The sequence below is a fragment of the Drosophila biarmipes genome, chromosome 2R (assembly GCF_025231255.1).
Source record: "Drosophila biarmipes strain raj3 chromosome 2R, RU_DBia_V1.1, whole genome shotgun sequence".
Classification (NCBI taxonomy): domain Eukaryota; kingdom Metazoa; phylum Arthropoda; class Insecta; order Diptera; family Drosophilidae; genus Drosophila; species Drosophila biarmipes.
The window spans coordinates 10624802-10646418 of record NC_066615.1 but is presented as its reverse complement, the minus strand read 5'-3'; the positions used below and the strand labels follow the sequence as shown (position 1 = coordinate 10646418).

At 43.7% G+C, this 21617-nt stretch overlaps 3 protein-coding genes and 1 long non-coding RNA gene across 15 annotated transcripts; 3 read left to right on the top strand and 1 right to left on the bottom strand.

The window, feature by feature from the left end:
* Positions 1-271: 271 nt before the first annotated feature.
* On the top strand, positions 272-3710 carry LOC108030249 (antichymotrypsin-2). Of its 9 annotated transcripts, none has more exons than XM_017103062.3 (4): positions 272-375; positions 890-1821; positions 1880-2021; positions 2121-2352. In XM_017103062.3, exons 1-4 carry the CDS (start codon positions 351-353, stop codon positions 2294-2296), a joined length of 1275 nt encoding a protein of 424 aa, XP_016958551.1. In that variant the 5' UTR covers positions 272-350; the 3' UTR covers positions 2297-2352. The 9 variants fall into 9 exon arrangements, 7 of the variants coding, with proteins under 7 accessions (XP_016958551.1, XP_016958557.1, XP_016958556.1 ...); XR_007764111.1 differs by lacking the exons at positions 272-375; positions 2121-2352 and adding exons at positions 2558-2751; positions 3514-3710 and having other exon boundaries at positions 617-1821; XR_006367638.2 differs by lacking the exons at positions 272-375; positions 2121-2352 and adding exons at positions 2558-2751; positions 3080-3223 and having other exon boundaries at positions 617-1821.
* On the bottom strand, positions 3517-6222 carry LOC127011065 (uncharacterized). Its single transcript, XR_007764112.1, has 5 exons — positions 6100-6222; positions 5827-6041; positions 4752-5265; positions 3743-4695; positions 3517-3640 (listed from the first exon to the last, which is right to left on the bottom strand). It is a non-coding gene; the product is annotated as an uncharacterized LOC127011065 (long non-coding RNA).
* On the top strand, positions 3830-6831 carry LOC108030250 (nose resistant to fluoxetine protein 6). Its single transcript, XM_044091856.2, has 10 exons — positions 3830-3940; positions 3997-4446; positions 4537-4677; positions 4736-5277; positions 5416-5495; positions 5545-5658; positions 5715-6055; positions 6113-6255; positions 6309-6423; positions 6476-6831. The coding sequence occupies exons 1-10, from the start codon at positions 3859-3861 to the stop codon at positions 6529-6531; spliced, it is 2064 nt and encodes a 687-aa protein (XP_043947791.1). The 5' UTR covers positions 3830-3858; the 3' UTR covers positions 6532-6831.
* A 306-nt stretch (positions 6832-7137) lies between these two features.
* LOC108030207 (coronin-1C-A) lies at positions 7138-18027 on the top strand. Of its 4 annotated transcripts, none has more exons than XM_017102965.3 (7): positions 7138-7317; positions 13163-13416; positions 14815-15081; positions 15141-15554; positions 15618-15911; positions 16689-16898; positions 16960-18027. In XM_017102965.3, the coding sequence occupies exons 2-7, from the start codon at positions 13219-13221 to the stop codon at positions 17185-17187; spliced, it is 1611 nt and encodes a 536-aa protein (XP_016958454.1). In that variant the 5' UTR covers positions 7138-7317; positions 13163-13218; the 3' UTR covers positions 17188-18027. The 4 variants fall into 4 exon arrangements, with proteins under 4 accessions (XP_016958454.1, XP_016958453.1, XP_016958456.1 ...); XM_017102964.3 differs by having other exon boundaries at positions 7138-7333; XM_017102967.3 differs by having other exon boundaries at positions 7139-7333; positions 16710-16898.
* The last annotated feature ends 3590 nt before the right edge of the window (positions 18028-21617 follow it).

Sequence of the window (21617 nt, the reverse complement as noted above, 5' to 3'; positions counted from 1 at the left end):
CTCCCGTGCATTTTTTTTTTAATTTACCAATCACTCAATCAATTTATAAGGAATAAAGCCTTTAATGCATAATGGTTAGCTTAATATAATTTAATTTCCCCGAATTTAAACAGCTAATAGTTATGTTCAGCGGAAAAATAATTTGAATCTGAGCATTCTTACGTTATCAGTTCTGAAAAGATTTTATTATTGTCGAAGACAAAAACAAACTCAAACCGAGCTTTGCTGATAAGGGCGCCTTAAACAGTGTGGAACCTAAGTCACGGCAGTCAATAACGCACGCTTCGAGCTACAGGTTACGCAGCGATCCGGACCCATTGTCAATATTTTTAATATAAGGAGGGTCCAAAATGGAAAGTCCTCTGCGATCATATGGTAAGTTATCCGATAAGTGCACCCAAAACAACACAGAACACAAGTCAAACAGAGAGTGGCACAGTATGTAGATATTAAGGGAGAAAGCACAACAGAGAACACAGAAGGCAGAGAAAGCTAGGTGGGTACTAAGAGAAAAACCTGTTTGGCAGTACGAACAAAAGAGAAATCCCTCTTGGGGGCGATTAGATATGCGGGTATAAAAACAATGGGAGCCCGCTGAGAAAATTCAGTTGTTGCTCAAAAGTCACTTCACATCAGTCGAGGACCTGTAAACAGAAATTGAAAGTACGAAACCAAAGCCGCTGGAGAAAGCTTCTAGAGAATCAGCATTGGGTGCAGGTCGTAAATAAACGTTTCCGATAAGCGTAGCCCGGTGAATCCCCAGCGAAACGGCAAACCCGAGCGATTTAGTGAACACCATTCGTGGAGGTGACTCATCCAAGTCCACTGCAATTACATAAATTTATGAAACGAAGCACACCTCATCCACGCTCGATTTGGATACTTACAGCTTGCTGGTTGCTGCCCCTGCTCTGCCTAGCCCTCTCCCTCAGCCCGCTGGTCCGCTCCGCTGACGTCACCATGGCCAACGCCGCTAGCCAGGAGTACGCCCGCCGGCTGGCCCTCTTCTCCATCAACGTATACGGAAAGCTAGCGGCACAGAAGCCCGGCGAGAACATCGTCTTCTCGCCCTTCTCCATCCAGACCTGTGCGGCGATGGCCAGGCTGGGCGCCGAGGGCGAGACTGCCACCCAGCTGGACCACGGCTTGGGCCTGGCCTCAAGCGACGCTGCCGAAATTGCCCAGACCTTCCACGAGGTGCTGGCCGCGTACCAGGACAGCCAAATCCTGCGCATTGCCAACAAAATCTTCGTGATGGACGGTTACCCGCTGCGCCAGGAGTTCGACGAGTTGTTGACCAAGCAATTTCTCTCGGCGGCGCAGAACGTAAACTTCGCCAAGAACGTCGAGGCGGCGGCCACCATCAACGGGTGGGTGGAGCAGCGCACCAACAACCTGATTAAGGACCTGATCCCGTCCAGCGCCCTGGACGCCAATTCGCGACTGGTCCTGGTGAACGCCATTCACTTCAAGGGCACCTGGCAGCACCAGTTTCCCAAGCATGCCACCCGGCCGGACACCTTTTACCTGGATGGCGAGCGTTCCGTCCAGGTTCCAATGATGGGGCTAAAGGAGCGGTTCCGCTATGCCGATCTGCCAGCGTTGGACGCCACGGCCCTGGAGCTGCCCTACAAGGACTCGGATCTCTCCATGCTTATCGTCCTGCCCAACAGCAGGACGGGTCTGGCCGCTTTGGAAGATAAGCTGCGCATCACACCACTCTCGCAGATTACACAGTCACTGCACAAAACTCAGGTGGTAGTAAGGTTGCCCAAGTTCAAGGCCGAGTTCCAGGTGGAGTTGACCCCGGTTTTCAAGCAGGTGAGCTTTGCTTTAGACACATAAATTATTGAAAAGTAATGTGTATTTCCTTCTCCAGTTGGGCATGTCTAAGATGTTCACCGACCAGGCCGAGTTCGGAAAGATGCTGCAGAGCCCCGAGCCCCTGAAGGTGTCGGCCATCATACACAAGGCCTTCATCGATGTGAACGAAGAGGGAACCGAGGCTGCGGCTGCCACGGGTAAGTGCTCCAAGTCCACTGGTACTTTTTGGCATCCATCATCCTCTGCATGTTCCATTTGTTCATCCGTGTCTGTGTTGTCTTCTTTCCAATCCGCAGGCATTGTGATGCGTAAGAAACGCGCCATTATCTCGCTTGAGGAACCCATTGAGTTCCTCGCCGATCATCCATTCACCTATGTCCTTATCCATCAGGATGACCTGCCTCTGTTTTGGGGCTCGGTTGTGCGGCTCGAGGAGAATGACTCTGTCTCCGGCGAGCACGATGAGCTGTGATGGTACCTTATTTTATGTCAGATCAATAAAGGCAGTTTTTTTAATTTACAAGGAAACTTCTGCACTTTTCTGAAGCATTGGGGTAATCTGAAATGTATTAAAATATGATAATCACTTAAACAAAAAACATGCCTGAAAATCATATCATAACATAATTGACATTAATTTAGAGATTAATTGTCCATTCCCGCATGACCATCTGCCTCGAACTATCTCAAGATTTCTAATCACGCAAGCGCTGACATTGATGTTAATTTTCAGGAATGGTCATGTGCTATGCTACAATGCTCACCTTCGAGCCGGAGCCCGTCCGATTCCATGTCGAGCATCCATTTAACTATTACATTATCGATAAGGATTCTACAATTCTGTTTGCGAGAAAAATCATCCAATTCTGATTCATCATTCCATTCAACATGCTCCAAACTGAATGCCACGTTCATCTCAATTTGCAGGTATGGTCATGATGCGCTGTTCGATGCCTATGGCCCAGCCGGAACCGAAACGATTCTACGTCGATCATCCATTTAACTTTTACATTATGAACAAGAACGCAGCAGCTCTTTTCGCTGGGAGCATACAGAAACTTTAAAAACCTCGGCACCTCCAACTAACCAACTAAACCTACGACTTGGGTGACTCATCTCCTTGAAGTCTACTAACTAATACATATTTAATAAGAACTCTAGTTCTTTTTGCGGGAAAAATAATACAGTTCCATTCAGCATACACCAATGGTCTCATGTTAATTAAACTCAATACGACTGTCATCTCAATTTACAGGTATGTCGCTGGTGTTCCGTTCCCTGCCTTCGGCCCGACAGGTACCGATTCGGTTCTTCGTCGAACATCCATTTAACTTTTACATTCTGAATAAAGACGCAACAGCTCTTTTCGCCGGGAGCATACAGAAACTTTAATACCGGGTAGCTCCCACTAACCAACCATGCGATTCGGGTGTCCCATCTCCATAAATAGCTTAAATGGTGACTTCCGTATCCATAACGTTTCTTGGCCGAGCATATATTCAGATTTTGCATTACCAAAAGGAGGCCTAAAGCTCCAAGCTGTTATCACAAACCAAATGTAATAAGTTTAGACTGCGCACAATCAATGATCTTATATGTACTCTTTATACTTTTGTACTAACCAAGCATGTAGCCTGAATAAAGTCCAGTTGTCTAAAATGCTCTATCGCTTTCATTGTCCCTCTCCAGGATTCCGGGTGATGCCCGTGGCGGGCTTTAGGCGCAAACACTTCGTTGTTAACCATCCTTTCGTCTTCTACGTAAAGTCCCATATTGATATGCCGATCTTTACTGGTAGACACTTGGGTTAAGCAATCTGAGGATTCCAAGGAAATAAGTTTAAGTTCAATGAGTTAAAATAAATGACTGCCACTTAAAAGCTGTGATTTTGTCAAGTCGAAGTAATTTATAGAAATACCTTAGGGGAGCGCACCCAGGCATGACGGCTTAGCACGCTATCTCTGAATTAGTATGGCAAATCGAGCAAAGATTTCCAATAGTTGATCTTCAAGTGCTAGGCCAGACACTCGGAATATGAAACTGTGGCTGGAAATTTGTGTTCCTCTAACGATGCTCTCGTTGGTACAAGGGAACTTTTCATCCGGCTCCTTTGATTGTAAGTAGCTGGAACTCCATTTCGAAGAGATCATTTAGCGAGAGCTGCCTGTGCAGTGACACTCTACAGGCAGATGCCTCCCCTCCATTATCTGCACGACTACGATCTCTGCCTGGATAAGCCCGCTGGTAGATACTGCCTGGTATATGTGGAGATTTTACCCAATGCCAGCTCTGCTTTGTGGCACCAAATCGAAGGAGTTTCGCTGGACTCTAAGCACCGATTTCGCCATGATCGCGTCTTTAGGGGAGTGTGCCTGGAGACTTGCCAGCACAGTTTAAATGGCTTTTCTGATGCGAACGATACCGGGGAAGAAGATATCCTGGACAAGGAACTCCGCTCTTACTACGCGAGGGTTCACCAGCGAAAGTCGGATGCAGCAGAGCGCCTCCTCCACGAGGAGTTGGTCAAAAGCTGCCTCAATCTTGAGTTCGGTGAGAAGTTCTCCCTCAGTGTTCGCAGCCTTATCGAGTATTGTGTGCCAGCCGATGAGCACTTGGAGCTAGGTAAGTAGAGTTAAAGTAAAAATGTTAGATACGAAAAAGTTCAATAATAAAAGGGAAAGAATTTAAAACCTATAAAGTGGATTTCCTCAGATGGACTTGATCTCACGTTTTACGGTCTTATGATCGGTATACTGCTTATAACTTTGTGTTCCTCATTCCACGACTATCGGCTAAGCAAGAAAAACCCTCAGCAAACTGAAAACTTTTATCGGGAGTCACTGAACGGCCGTCGTAAGTGTATCCTTACATCTGGAACATACATTTTTACTTTTATTTTGGCTGCCACTAGGACAGCAACTACTCACCTCCTTTTCTGTGTTTCGAAACTATTATCGACTGACTCAACAACATGACTCGGATTTCGCGCGAGATGTAAGCTTCTTCGACGGATTTCGAGTGATTGGGGTATTTGTGGTTATCCTAGGCCACACGCTAATGGTCTTCATGACGGTACCGATAGAAAACCCTGAGTACTACGAGCAATTCCTCTACAGGTTCGAGACCACGATTTTCCAAAACGGCAGCCTGTTCATCCAGATATTTTTCGTGATGAGTGGCTTTCTGCTCTACGTGAAGTTCACCGAACGCCAAATGATTCAACCCACGACTGGCACCATCGATTGCATTTCCGTGTACTTCCGTGTGTTTTTCAACAGATACTTCAGACTCCTGCCTTCGCTTCTCGCCCTCATCCTGTTTAATGGAACTCTCCTGGTGCGCATCCAAAACGGACCCTTCTGGCGGCATGTTACCGAGGCCGAGAGGGTTTTCTGCCGCACCAATTGGTGGAAGAACGTGTTCTTTGTGACCAACCACATGCTGGAAGACAGTGTATGTTTATATTAGAATTTACGGTAAACTAAATTGGTATTGCAAAATCCAAATTCTAATATGTATAAAATGGAGCCCAGATGCCTTTTTGACTATGAAAACATCCATCGTTTTTGTGATTTCCCACTTTTCCTGTAGTGTTCCCACCAGACCTGGTATTTGGGGGCCGACATGCAGCTGTTTGAGCTCTTCCTGATTGTCATTGTCATAACCAAGAAGTAAGTCTCTGTATATTCAGTGAATACCTGAATAACTCTTGTGTTCTAGGCACCCCAAGCTTACAAAGGCGTTCTATATAGCTCTTCTGACGCTAGCCCTAGCAGTGCCTGCAATATTGACATACACTCTTGAGTTGGATGCTATCTATCATCTTCGTCCGGAGTCGGTTTTGATTATTTTTGAATTTTTCCTGAATAATGATAAGTTTTAATCACTAGGACCTATCGCTACTTGTACTTCCGGCACTCCGACACATTCTACCAAATGTATCCGCCGTTCTACACAAATTTGGGAGGCTACTTGGCCGGGTTTCTTTGCGGGCATCTTTACCTCGAACAGCGTACAAGGAAAGTGATGCTCCGGGGCCTACTCAAGTACGAACTGGCAACGTGGCTGCTTGTCCTGGCTACATTGGGAGTCCTTTTCTCCGGCTACATCTTCATTCGCCAGGACTTTGAAAAGCCATCCCTTTGGTTGGCCTTATATGCGGGCCTGCACAAGAACTTGTGGCTGCTGATTTGCGCGGGATTCGTGTTTCTCATGTGCTGCAAGGTTGGAGGTGGGTTAAAGAATGAATTTGATTCAATGTTCAGTGAGACTCACGAATCTCCGACAGGAGTGGCCTATGACTTCTGCACTCTTCCAGTTTTTCGGCCCCTGGCAAGAATCTCATTTCAGTCGTTTCTGTGGCACATTGTCATCCTGAGAATGGTGGCTGGATATTTTAGACAGCCGGTGTACATATCCAGCTTCTACTTGGTGAGATTGTTAATTGTTTTTATCTGTTTTACCTAATTTTATACTTTTTTCAGTTGTGCAATGTGCTGAGCGTGTTTATGCTCACCCAAGTTGTGGCGGCCGTGGTGGCTTTGCTGCTGGAATATCCGCTTGGAGAGGTGCTTCGTTGCTTCATGGAGCCGGAGAAAGGTTTGTAACATCTGCAAGTCACAAAAGTGTAGCTAATTTCAATAAATTGCAGGTCTCGAAGAAAGCCAATCGGAAATTCAAATGAGACGCGCGCAGTCAGCTGCTTAGAGTGACCGTGCGTGCGCCAGGGATGCATGCGATTGCCGGCAAGCATTACAGCTAAATTTTCTGGCTATGTTTCCATTTTTTAGCTAAAGATAGCCGGTGTACATTGTACATGTACGATCCTTACAATCTTTTGTTAAGAATGCCATAAACATTTTATAAAATGAAAATGCATTCATTAAAGGGGGTCTTAGATATATTCTTTATTGTTATTTTGCAACTAAAGTAAATAGGTAGATGTCTATTGCCCACTTCCAAAAATGTTTGAAGTGTTTTAAAAGTTAATAAAAATATCTACATCTATTTCTTGACATTTAAAAGTATGCATTCAGCTAGTGAAGCTTGTGCCTTTATATATGGAAAACACCGAAACCAAGAAATGTAATGTTAATTTACTACAAAAAGTCAAGAATCTACAAGCTGAATATTAAACAACAACTACATAAGCAATACAAAACAATCTAACCTATCTTATTCTAATGGAACTCGTCTGTTTCCGAGCATCCCTGCAACTAACCCCAGCTAGATCTAGCTATTTTCCATCCGGTGGCAACCCTGGACGGATGAACTCGGCACAGCGCCGGGTGAACGGTGAACCGCGCTGATATCAACAACTCGCCTCGAACAACAGTGTCGAACTTGCTCTTAGATGCTCTGCGCGCTCTCGTCGGCATTTTGTACTCGCCCCGTCGTCTTTCTGCTGACTGAAAAGTCTTGGAGTAGTGCCTTAAGTTCCCAGTCGTGTGCAAAATCTTTGGTGGCAATCCCCCGCTGAATGCGCTGGCCCCAGTGAGTGATAAATAAAGTGAGTGGGGAAGTGGAGTGTTGGTATTTCGGTGCCGTTTCTTGCGGCCGCTTTTCCATTGCGCTGCCCGCTGCCCCCGGTCGCGGCCCCAGCCTGCCTGCCACATTAAATGTCAAAGCGATGAGCAATGAATCACGGCGGGTATTTTAGCGGAATATAAATATTTGCCATCGGTGTCAGCGGCAGCTGGGCACTTTCCCAGCAACGTTGCGAGCGGCCGATGCAAATGCGGCGCTTAAGTAATAAACGCGCGTATTACAAAATCATTAAAAATCACGGTAAAAAATAAGTGCGACAGCCGCCTCTTTGCGATGGCAGCGGTATGGGTGTGCGTCCGTGTGTGGCGTGCGTGTGCTGGTGTGCGTGCTTTCTTGTGCGAGCGGAGCGGCGAACGCAGTGCATGTGAAGAGTACCGCTATAAAAGTTCAGCCATCTGCTCTCCCGCTCGCTCACCGTGTTATATGAGTCCAACACCCAAAAAAGGGAATAAAGAGAGCGAAGCAGCGTCTTTGGCAGCGCCAGTGCCGAAAAACGTTGCAAAAACGAGCGAAAGAAATCCAAAGAAAAAACAACTAGCGGTCGAATTTGTTGCTTCACACTTGATTGTATTAATTGTTTTTGTTGTTGTTTGTTTCTTTTTCCTTCCTCGCATTTCGCTGTAATTTGTGTGGCTTTTCCGGCTCTCACTTGTTTACGCCGAGCGTGAGAGTATGTTGAGCGGGCGGGGAGCGGGAGAGAGAATGTGCCAATTGTTGCTGGCAGAAGCAACAAGTTACTGGACTTGGCGGGGGGTGTGGCGGGGCCATGGGCGCCAAAAAGAGCCGAAATTTGAAATACGGAATAACAAACGTGGCTTCCAGTCGGCCCCAGCGCCGAATTACGGTTCATTTCGTGTGCGTGCGAGCGAGAGCAAGTGTGAAAGACATGCGACCTCCAGCGGCGGCGTCTTGGCCTGGAAAGTGCGAGCGAGAGAGCGCGCAGCATACGCCCCCACACACGGCTATTTCGGTTGCCCCCAAATGGGTTAAGCAGCGAAACTTAGCCAACACCAATTAGTGACAAAATATGAGAAATGCACTGGAATGAAGCAGACTCTCGCACACACGCACGGCCGCAGATCGCGTTTATGCGTCAGCCGCCAACAGCTGTTTGGCCGCGATCGCAAAACAGGCGCGCGCATAAACGCCGATTGGCGACTACAATCACGCCAATTGGCGACAATCACTCCGAGAAAAAAAGAGGGCTTTGTTCGTACACCCTTTCGGTTTTTGCAAAATACAAGGATCTTTATTCAAACGATCGATTTACCATAATTCCCCTTATTTATGTAATGTGAAAAGCATTTAACAATTGCATGATTGCCCTAAGAGACTAGAAATTGTAGTATGTTTTTGGAATTTTCCGTCATATTCCTTATATCTAACACTTCCGGTTCCTCCATACAATGATGTTTACATACCAAATGAAGATAGTCAAAGTGGTCTTATCTTGTTAAAAAAGTAATAAGAATTTCATTTCCGGAATACAATGAAAAAATTTAATTTTAAAACTAAAAAAATTGCAATATTCACAGACAACTCTGGCGTAGATTTTTATAAAACGATCGACGGAACTATTAGCACAACTTTTTTATATAATAACATTAGTAAATGTATTACTTTTCTAATAGTAAGTCGATATTTGTCCTATTTTTTGGTATATAAAGTTCTTTATTGAAGAAACGTATAACATTAAAATCTATTATTTCACCTAATATAATCCAATATGTAGAACCATGGTACTTTCTAAGAACTAATAACGCACCTGAAAGATTGAAAAAATATTTGTAAGGGAGAACAATAACATATTTTATTAGGAAACACTATAAGTCGTACTACCCCCTACACGTAGGGTATGTAGGATGCAACTGCCGCCCAGTCTGACTAAGCGCAATTGGAAATGCAAAAATAGCAGCAAACGGGAGGCAAGTGCGGGCATGCCGGGGCAAGAAGAAGAACGAGCTGCAATTAAGACAGCAACAAAGCCAGCGCCACTTGTGCCGGCGAGCGGGAGGGGGGAGTGACGGGTGGGGCACTGCATATACGTGCGGTTAATTTTAGCGGCAGAGTTCCACTTTCACTCGGGCAGCGACGACACCCACTGTGCGGCAAGCCAGCAAGTCTGCCGCGACACTTGCGCGCTTTTTGTCAAAATCTTTGGCTAATCGCCGCCAGGCACGCACACTCCCCGAGCAGTTTGATGAACCTTCACACACACGCGCTACACATCCAATGACGTTGCGACTGCAGCAATGACATCATCATCACCATCGAGTCGATCGGCGAAAGTTTCCAGTGCAGCAGACGGCCGACAAACGGGGGGCCTCTTATCACGGGTGACTCATGCCTGTGGCACCGCGATCATTGGCCAGCTGATTAGCGGTGCACTGTGAAAAATGACACAAAACGCAAAAGAAAGTCTAGGCAAAAAATAAACCTAAGATGATGATGATAATTGTTATAATATAAATTTCTTTGTATTTCTAGAAAAATTAAAATATCCAAAAATATAAACTAGGTTGTGGGAGTTTTTTTAGTTTTTCAATACCACTAGATTTAGCTTAATTTAATTTAACTTTTTCCAAAAGTTATCTTAAAGACAAATATCTTAAATATACTATCTTAAAGATAAATACTTTTTATTAGTTAAACATTAAAAGTTTCCCTTTCTTATTTCGTTATCACATACTATTTCTACATGTTTAATGATATTTTACAACCATTTATCACGGACATAGACATTAAGGTTCTTCCCTTTTTTTGGAAGAACACAGAAATAATACCTGGACATAATTTTCCAAGTGTAATTGGGAATTGAGATGTCATCGAAGCGGACGGGGCCCTCGCAGCCACAACTGGAGCAGGGACCCATTCCATCACCACTTTATTTTTACCCAAACACTGTTTTATTTTCGCTCACGCCCCATTGCACTGGTGCTGGAAACTGGGAAACTACTCGTACTACGCTTAATTGACTGCACACCCAAGTCACTCGAAGTCCCAGGGGCTGAGGTGCAAACGGGGCACTCGCGGCGTTTTAGTCACGCCGCCAAGAAGCAAGAACAGAACACGGCACCATTTGTTAGCAATTAGAAGGGGCCGGTGAGCACAACGTGTCGACAAAGCGCCGAGATCTGCAATCAAGCATTAAGCCAATTTGCGACCAGTCCCCGATCGCTGGACCATCGCGATCGCATCAATTGAGCAGCGGTTGCATCTCGCGCGATTGCCACACAATTTGCTAAAGGGCCCTATAGTAACGCCATTGTCAAGCTATGAACACGATTGTACGGCAGTTGCTTCTGAAAGTTACTTGTCCAGTGGTTTAATGAGGTATTCTATGATTCAACAGCAGTCTGCATCTATTCCTGGCAATGACTCTTAAAAGAGCAATGATCTATAAGAATTTTTTCTTCTAATAGTTTCTTCATTGGATTTAGTATTTTTCCGTTGATAATAGATTTAGGAAAGAAAGCCATCACAATTTTTTATTTTTAGAAATTATTTGGAAATTAAAAACAATTTATAGTTCTTTCCGTATAGTGTCTGTCTGTATAGTCTCTGTCCGTATAGTGTCGTCCGTAAAGTGTCTGTCCGTATAATGTCTGTCAATATAGTGTCTGTCCGTATAGTGTCTGTCCGTATAGTGTCTGTCTGTATAGTCTCTGTCCGTATAGTGTCTGTCCGTATAGTGTGTGTCCGTAAAATCAACTTTGGTGATGTTTCTTTAACGTATTTAAGTGCAAGAGGTTTTTGAGTATTCCCCATTAAGAATACGACATATAGGACCCATTATGTTGGATAGTATCCAACATGATTACACTTTCAATCACACCACCCGCATAGCGCCTCTCGGGATCTGGTGTACTCGTGCGACTATCGTTTCTTAAGAGAGATTTTCTTGAACCAACTTCCGTCCTCCCCAGTCTTTTGTAGTTGCTGGTATTCTGATTAAACCAGCGACGAGGTCAAGTCGACATAAACTCGAAGAGGCCGCATTTTTGGCATTTGCGAGCTGTAATTGCGAATGCAATCGGGGTCGAGCGGGGGAGTGGAGAGCCTGGCCCGGTGGCGATGATAACTCAGGCATGGCATATGCCAGCGATGCCAACAAAATAAATAAACACATCAAATGCGATTTACAACGCTCCTACGAGCGTCGTGCGCCTGTGTTTGTGTATGAAAATTTAATTTCGCCCAAGATGATTTAATTTTCTATTAATAAGTTTGACCTTCAGCTGCGAAACAAAAATTTTCCCGCCTGCAAGCGAAGGTGTTTGGCGTATAAACACATAAATATCAGCGCCGTACATATACACCTAGATATACACATATTCTGTATACAGTGCTTTGGAGAATATTCCATTTGGTGCCAAACATTTCTGCGTCGCTTTAGACTCTATAGGCGTAGCACTTAACATTATCTTTGTGCTGTTTAGCCAACTCCGCGATATTTCTTTATCAGTCGAGGGGTCCCATCGATAGGACGGCCCATTGCCAGCACTCATCCAAAAACGAAGCCAACTAAGACTCACCTTGCGGCCAAAGATATTCACATTCCTTTGAGGTGTAGAAAGTAATCAACTAGCGGGGTCTGCTTTGGTGCCAGTTTTTAAGGGGTCAATGACAAAGTGCTTGCAATAAATATGAATACCTCCGAGCAAGACAAAGCGCAAAGAGGGGTAAAACAATTTAATGGCACTTTTCTGATTAAAAACGAAAGGCGGCCTCGGTCTCGGCCCAACCCAGAAGTGATTTTCGCCACTCTTGCCAGCACGTAGTTGACTAGAACTCTCTCGGAGTGTTAGCCAGGGGTTTTGCTTTTTCGGTTTTGGGGCTTAGGATCGGGTTCGGATTTGGGTTCGTCTGACAGCTGTGCCATAACTCACGTGTTGGCAGGTGGCTATTCTTTACTGGAGTGAGTGATGATGTCATATAAAAGAAAGGGGTACGTCCCGCCGGCCAACTGATAGTTCGACACGTTCCGGCTGGCGATTCATTAACGAAAGTGGCGCCATTTGTGGCAGCTGGCAGGTGAAAGCGTTCTAGGCAAGGCGCCTCTCGTTTCCGGCGATTTGAGACGCCGATATTGATGCCATAACCAATTTTGATGCAACCACTCGCGGACAAAGCCGGCTCGTCAATAGCGCGCTGCGAATGGGAAAGCTCATTGATTTTCGCAACAAGCGAAATTAGCATATGCAAATTTATTGAACTAATCGAGGCTGCGAAGCGCGGTGAAAGAAAACGCTTTAAGTTAATACATCAGCGAGCGGAGCTGAAAGCGGACAATAAAACTATTCAGTGTGTTTATGCGTGGATCGTAACGTGAATAAGCCTAAGTTCGCAATATCTGGGTGTTCCAAAAATCGAATTTTATATACCTCTTCTGATTTTTACTTTGTAGAATTCGGTTTGATATGTTATCTGATGTAGTACTCGTATATCAATTGCTAAGAAAATCCAAATTTTTAAAAAATAAGTAAAACGTTTTCGAAACGACTTTATATTACCTTTTGCTCAAGAGAAGTAGAAGTAAATGAATTGAAGGTGAAAAACGAAACCGACTATTTATGTTACGTGAAAAAAGATATAATCGTACGTGCTTTCAATATACTGTAATAATCTTGGAGGACTTTTATTTTATGGGATTAAAAGTGTGCAAGACGCATCCCACCGTGGACTTAGGCAATTTAGTTTATAGGATAAGCAGGGAAATAGTATTGATAAGTAAGTGATACCCCAAGAATGCCTAATAATCTTGTACTTCTGCCCACAATTGTCTTTCCAGAGTAGCCGTAGAGAAACTCAGGACTGACCTCTGACCCAAGCCACTGCAGCATCAAGATGTCGTTTCGCGTAGTGCGCAGCTCCAAATTCCGCCACGTCTACGGACAGGCCCTGAAGCGGGAGCAGTGCTACGACAACATACGGGTATCCAAGTCCAGCTGGGACTCCACATTCTGCGCGGTGAATCCCAAGTTCCTGGCCATCATCGTGGAGTCGGCGGGCGGCGGAGCCTTCATCGTCTTGCCACACAACAAAGTGAGTGCTGCCCCACCGAGGACCTATTACGCATAGCTGCATTCGGCCAAATGCGTTGGGCTATTTTTGGCCAAGACAATGGCCGACTATTTATAGGGCCCTTTTTGGCATAAAGTTTGCGGCCATTTGCGGGCTTGTTGCCACGTCGCGAGTGACGTCGACGGATTTCGAATGACTCCCCCCAATCGCTCATGTGTTTATAAATAGTTCTGAATTCTGCTACTCTCGCCGCAGCGATTCTCTTAGCTGGCGCACTTTTGTAATTTGGCCAACAGCCAACATGACAAACAGAATCGTCTAATTTTAGAGAGAGACGCAGGAGCGTTCTACCGCCAAATGAATAGAAAGAATGATATGTGGTCGAATCATTGCATGAAACGCACACTTCTGCGCTCGACGAATTATACCGCAATAAAATAATTGTTTATTTCCAAATAAATTTCATTTTCACTCTCCAAAATCAGTTGGCCAGTGTGCTCCATATCTGGCCACATGGGCTTCCGTTCTGACATGGCCGTCTCTGCAGCTCCCGCCAAAGTGTGGGCGTCAGTATCCCCCATCCAACACCCCATCCCCCATTCCCACGATCCTCTGCTTTTGGTCAAAACGAATTTGGAGGCAGGCCGAGTGTCGTTCTAATTGGAACACATTTGTATGTAAAACGCGCTGTAGCCTCTATGAGCTTCTTTTTTTTTGCTAAGACTTCTTGACGGTTAAGCAGCTGCCACTTCTGTAAGTGACGATTTCTATGTAGAGCGGCTTTCACACGCCCTATTTTCCATACTTTATGGGTACTGGATTTGGTCGGTTTGAGGGCGAGGCAGATGATAAGTGAGATCCATCAAGTGGCCAAGGTTGGCCGCATGTGGCAAGTGTGGAAATGAGCAAGCAAAAGTTCTTGAACAACTAAAATAGATTTATGCGTTTGGCAGTCTTATGAAAATTGTTTTGGAATTATATATATTTTTCTGTGACCCACCTTTCCACCAATATACATTCATAGAAAACCAAATTTATTTTAAAGAGCAATAGAAAAGAAAACAAATAAAAATCAACAGAGAAATATAGGAACTCTTTCACAAACTCTTACAATCCAGTACCCTTTTAAGCCCTTACATTGCTTCTCATACCATAATCTCGGCGGGAGTAATTTTCCCTAATTCAAGCGCATTAAATAACGCATGAAGTTTACAATTATGAAATGCTGGCTCCGCGGATTAGTGAACGCAGCAAAAGCGAATGCAGTCGTAGTGGGCTATAAATAATAATTCTGGAATTGGGCCAATGGGTCGCGAGCTTGCAGTTTTCCATTGGTGTCTGGTTTTGACGTAGCCGGCCGTCAATTAATTGGTTCACGGTGGCTAATTGTACTAAACGGTGTTTAATGGACTTTTTCAGGTTGGTCGCATAGCGGCGGACCACCCCTTGGTGGGCGGACACAAGGGTCCTGTGCTGGACATCGCTTGGTGCCCCCACAACGACAATGTGATCGCGTCCGGCTCAGAGGACTGTGTGGTCAAGGTCTGGCAGATTCCCGATGGCGGTCTGTCGCGTACCCTCACGGAACCCGTGGTCGACCTGGTCTTCCATCAGCGTCGCGTGGGTCTGGTGCTGTGGCATCCCTCGGCCCTCAATGTGCTGCTCACCGCCGGCTCCGATAACCAGGTCAGTGAATGCTAGCCTCATCCTGGCGAGACCCTGCTCATATAATCCCTGCCCTATAGGTCGTCATCTGGAACGTGGGCACTGGTGAAATCCTCGTGCACATCGACTCCCACCCAGACATCGTGTACAGCGCCTGCTTCAACTGGGACGGCTCCAAGCTGGTCACCACCTGCAAGGACAAAAAGATCCGCATCTACGATCCGCGCACGGGTGAGCTAGACAGCGAGGCCATGTGCCACGAGGGCTCTAAAGCCACCCGCGCCATCTTCCTGCGCCATGGTCTGATCTTTACCACGGGCTTCAACCGGAGCTCGGAGCGCCAGTACTCTCTGCGCGCACCGGACGCCCTTAACGAGCCCATCGTCATGGTGGAGCTCGATACGTCCAACGGCGTGATGTTCCCGCTTTACGATGCAGACACGAACATGATCTATCTGTGCGGCAAGGGTGACTCGGTCATCAGGTATTTCGAGGTTGGTAACAAAAGGCATTCTTTGAGATACATGTCATCTAACCCCTAATCTCTCTCTGTACAGGTTACGCCCGAGCCTCCTTTCGTGCACTACATCAACACGTTTCAGACGACAGAGCCGCAGCGTGGTATTGGCCTGATGCCCAAGCGAGGCTGTGATGTCACCACCTGCGAGGTGGCCAAGTTCTATCGCATGAACAACAACGGTCTGTGCCAAGTCATCTCGATGACAGTGCCGCGCAAATCGGATCTCTTCCAGGAGGATCTCTACCCCGACACGCTAGCCGAGGATGCTGCCATCACTGCGGAGGAGTGGATCGACGGCAAGGATGCGGATCCAATCACATTTTCGCTCAAAGTAAGTGGCCGCATTGCAGATGCCACTCCGTTTAGCCTACGCGTTGGAAATACAGCGCTCGCAGCCGAATGCGGTGAGGGTTCGGCCAAAATGCCAGCCATTCTGCCGGCGATCGGAGCGTACAAGATATAGGATTCATATCAGCATGCGGTCTCGCGGGGCTGGACCACAGTTGGCAATGCGGCTCGAAGTGGATGAGACAGCCGCTGCCACTGTAGGTGCCCCTTCTCCAATGTATTCCAACGGCTTTGCAGTTCCTTGTTGTTACCTACCTCCAATAGGCCCGTTTAAAGCTCACTTCCTGCGCTTGTCGGTGGCTACCCGCGTGTTATGCCTGCGCGTGCTTTGCTTGCGTTCCTTTCTGCGTTATCTACGTTTGTGTCCCGTCCGCCAAGACACAGTCCACTCACCCACACTGACTAAGGTTTAACTTTCAACATTTACCTACAAGATGTGGCATCCTAAGGTCGTATACTTAGTTCCTCAAAGAAATTTTAGAAACATATTAAAGAAGCAGAAGTATAGCTTTCCAGGTTTCAAAAAGATAATGAATTCTAACCTTCAGCTAAATTAACATTAAAGTGTACCTTTTTTTTTGTGTAGGTGTAATTTTTGAGGTATTTTAAAAGATTAACATTAAAAATAGAAAACAGTAACACGCCGCACACACGCACACTTGGCCCTAACACGCACGCGAACGAGCGTGGCGCTTGTTGTTGTGTTCATTGTTGCTCGTTGTGTTCTGAAACGAACAGATATTCTAATCCACCTAATCAGGATCGCGTTTCCATTGTACAGGGCGGCTACGTGTCCTCGTCGGTCAACAAGTCTCTGCCGGCGAAGAAGGCGGGCAACATTCTCAACAAGCCCAGAGGTGGTGACGGTGGCAGCTCCGCAGCGGCGAGCAGCAGTGCGGGCGGCGGTTCCTATGCAACTGGCAACAACAACGAGGCTAGCGAAGGAGGACCGCCAGCAGCGGTTTTGTCGGTAATTACCACCTGCATTGCAAATGAGGTTTATCCACCAATCAATTGCTTGTTATAAACAGGAAAAAGACCTGCGCACCATCCAGGACGAAATCCGCAAACTCAAGGCGATCATCGTCAAGCAGGAGAACCGCATCCGCGCTCTGGAGGCCAAGGAGGACGCCCGCAACAAGAACGGAAGCGATGCTGCGCCGGCTTCGGCGGCAGCAGCCTCCTCCGATGGCAAAGCCAGCGAAAGTGCCAATGACCACGCGTCCACATCAGCAGGAACAGCAAAGGACGAGGACTAGGTCTAGAGAAATGAGGACTCGACTGATGTCAATAGGCGAAATGGATTGGAGGAGAGACAGAGAACTGCTTGTAGAAGCTCGTAGTAGTTACCGCTTAATTTCTCTAATGCAACATAACGTCTATTTTGTACGCAACGAGGACGCATTAGAAAGGCGAAGAAGTTATTGTCTATTATGATTATGGTTTCGATTATTTATTTTGTATAATTTAATATTAGGTCCTTAGCGAGCGAAATCAGTTGAGTGTGGCACAGATAGGGTTAGAGAAAGCCGAGCTTAACCATCAAATACAGAACACTAGCGAGCAAAGCTGAACGGTTAACGTATACAAAAATAACAAAAACTACATCCTGCCAAAAATATATAAAAACCTAACGAACTACCTACGCGATTTGCGCTTAAAATCAAGCTGAGCGAGGGGCAGACACTCGGCCCTTCGATCGTTTTGTTGTAACGCAAGTGTGAAATTGTTGTAAATTTAACAAAGGCAAATCATAGACTAAACCTCAATCACCTAAGAGTTAACATTTACCTACCAAATTTGTACGAGCTCCTTTCCGTAACGTCTGTATATTTGTACGTCCCGAAAGTTTTCATGACAATAGTTGATAGATTTGATACTGTTCATCCTAGCTGAGGCCCCCATAATCAGTCACATTTCCCTGCAAATTGTCGTGTCAAACATAACGAATTTAGTAAGAGAGTGCGGGGGTCTTCGACTTAATTCGTCTTCATAATCAAAATTTTCTTGTTCAAACTAATGATAAGCTGTATTTTGGAATAATAAGAATAACAATAAATGCAACAAAATCAGAAAGAAAGAAGAAACCGACGAACCTATTTTTATAAAGTTTTCCTTTAATTTTACTTTTCTTTTATTTCTGTTTTATTTGTTGAAGAGGAGTGGTGTTATGCTGCAGTTATAGTGACCAAGAACGTCACTAAATGCCTACCGATTTTGTAATTGAATTGTAAAATGCAGACTATACACATAAACATAAATACTCTATATACAAATACTTTACAATTTGATACGGAATAAAAAATATACAATGTCGAAGAACTTGATTGTTACGAATGGAGACCATCATATTATGGAATATTATTTTCGTTAATCACGGGCCTGGGAACGGCTTTAAAAATATGTTTAAACTAGTTTTTATTGCACCTTTGGAGAGATGCATTAAACATTAAACTAATTGACAACTTTTAATTTGCGGAAAAAGCTCAACCATGCGCTATTCATTTGTGGAAGCTCATTTGTTCGGTTCAATTGAATATGCAAATGCATTTAATTTCTGCCTAAACAGCTTTAGAGCACATTGCCAATGTGTTGTGTGTAATTATTACCTCAGCAAGCAAACCAAAAAAATGCAATTACAATTTACGTGTATAACGATTCTGACATTTTAATTAAACTTGGCCGAGTGCGCTTTTGTGGGCGTGCGTGGCAATTATGATAGAGTGCGTTCCCAACCAAGTTGTTGATTTAATTAAAATTATGTTTGTTATGCAATTTGGCTCAATGCAAGTTCTGACGATTGCCAGCAGCCATTTGTTGACCCTTCCTGTAAGTTAGTGTGCCTTAGAGCGAACAGAGTGCGTGCAGATAAATTGATTTTAAATGTTAATGCAATTTTGAAAATCATAGCATATTTTTGGTCGTCTTGATTTAAAGATGTTCATGAGCGACGCATTTTTATTCCTCTCACATTTTTGGACAAATATCAAAAGGTTTTAATATCGTTCGTAACTCAAATTTCAAAATACGAAAACTAAATGTATTGCCCAAACTGACTGGTTCACGCCTTATATATATTCATTCAACAGTTAAAGCTCTCAGACTATTATTTTAGTACACCACCATTAATTTTCCATTAAATGAACTTCCTTAATTCACCAATCAATGCATCTTTTTTATACCCGTTACACGTAAAGTGTGTAACGTCGGAAAGTATGTAACAGGCAGAAAAGCGTGGCTAGATCAACTCGGCTTGTGCTTTATGGGGTTGGGAACGACTCCTTCACTGTGTTGCAAACTGCTGACTGAAATCAAACTGCTGACTGAAGCAAGGGTATAAAAATAAAATATATATTTTATCAAGTGCCATATTTCACCATATAAACGCATTAAATGCAGGACACTATACATCAGTTTTCAGAAAAGATCGATCATTTTACTAAGCTAATAAACAACAATCTCTAAATGTTCTTGTCCACCAGAAAATATGTGTATATACTGTTTTATGTTGAATGAAAAACTATGGCTATATTAGTTTTTATTGAATGCTAATTGGGCAGTCAAAACATTTATTTTGTGGATGGCGAAAATCCTCATACTGAACCCTTGGGACAACCCTTTGTCCTCTAGTTATACCCGTTACTCGTAGAGTAAAAGGATATACTATATTCGTCGGAAAGTATGGAATATTCTTGATCAGGATCACTAGCCGAGTCTGTTATTCGTATATTTGACCTATAATCGCAGGTAGAGCATTCTAAATACGTACGTTATGTACAAATAAATGTTTTATTCCTGCTAGGTAATGACACTCGAATAGTTCCCGCAAAAATTATTGATGGTAAATCTGAAATAATAATATTTGTAACCATCAATGTAGGGTTTATATAATTAAAATGAGGTGCCTTAAAAATGCTACTATTTTGATCATTTAATAATGATTTCTTTATAAATCATATATTCATAAGGCATTCAGTAGGGGTTGCATAACAAGCATTGTTTGGATTATTCATACCACGTATATTATGTAAAATTTTTATATTATCATTTATTTTTGTATTTTTTTGCTAATTAATAATTTTCTAATTTAGTTAGTTATTTATTTTTGTATATATAAAGCGGGTTTTTCTACAATAAGGTGTTTATGATCAATTAAATATTTCCAGGGCCTTATTTTTGTTATACTACTTAATATAGGGCATGAATTACGTTCAAGCGGCGTTTATAAATTTACAAAATACCTTTAGAAAAAGCTATAGCTCAAGTGAGTAGCTTCATTAGTGCAGAATTTTGGACCTTCCAAAATGTTGCTATTTATAGCTGTTTTCCCGCTAGCGGGTTTTTCCAAAAGTGGTTGAACTAATGTTCCCTTAATCGAGCTGTTTAACACCATATACTATTTCTAGGATCCTAAAATATTTTGGGACAAAGGACAAACTAACAAAAAAAATTATTTTTTCATTTTCAAAAGTCCCCAAAATTATGTTTTGCGTTTTACGTTTGAGGTGACATTCGACGTGTATTTTATGCGAGAATACAACGTTAATAGCGGGAAATAATGGTCCCCAAAAATGTCTACTTTTCCACTTTCACCCCTCTTTCTCCCAAACCAATTAATTTTTTAAAGTCTTGGTGAGCAATCTTTTCAGTTTTTGCAATACCTTTCGATTTATGTAAACCTCGTAACAATCGGACGATTACTATAGTTTTTATTATTATTGTGTATATATTGTAGTCACTTTCGCACACCCTCGCACACCCTCCTGGTGAAATTATCAAACTTTCAATGTCATTCATTTTTGATTTTACATCGAAACTCGCTTTTTTCTCTGAGTGTATGTGAACTTTAAAAACACGCAAACTAAATGTATTGTCTAAACTGACTGGTTGACGATGACTTTCTAATCTGTTCAATTGAACATTCAACAGATAAGAATTCTGTCACACGTGCTGAAAGTTTAAAAAAACTGGCTCCCAAAATTGTCCCATCACATGTTACTCTGTGTGTATTTATACCCTTGCAGAGGGTAATATGATTTCAGTCAGAAGTTTGCAACGCGGTGAAGGAAACGTTTCAGACCCCATAATTCTTGATCAGCGTCACCAAACAAGTCGATCTAGCCATGTCCGCCTGTCCGTCCGTCTGTCTGTCCGTTTTTACGCAAACTAGCCTCTCAGTTTTGAAGCTATCGGGCTGTAACTTTCCCAAAAGTCTGCTTTCTATTGCAGGTAGTATTTAAGTGGGAACCAGCCGGATCGGACAACTATATTTTATAGCTCCCATAGGAACTATCGGGGAAAAAATTAAAAAAAATTATATCTTCGGTGTTTTTTAACATATAACCTTCTTAGCTTGGAAATAACATTTTTTAATTGTCGAAGGCCCCGCAGCTAGAGCTACAACCCCCTATGTTAGATATATTTTTAAAAACTTTACTATCATCTTTAATAAATAAATAAACATTTTTTAATTAGTTCTGACTATATCATATAGCTGTCATAGGAACAATCGGGAAATTAGTGGGAAAAATAATATGAAAAAATGATTTACTTAAGTTGATTATTTCTTACGTGCAAGGGTATACAAACTTCGGCTTGACGAAGTTAACTACCTTTCTTGTTTTGTTTTATATGTCTGATTAGGCGGCCTATAAAAGCACAAGATCCGAAGGGGTACGCTCAGTCTGAC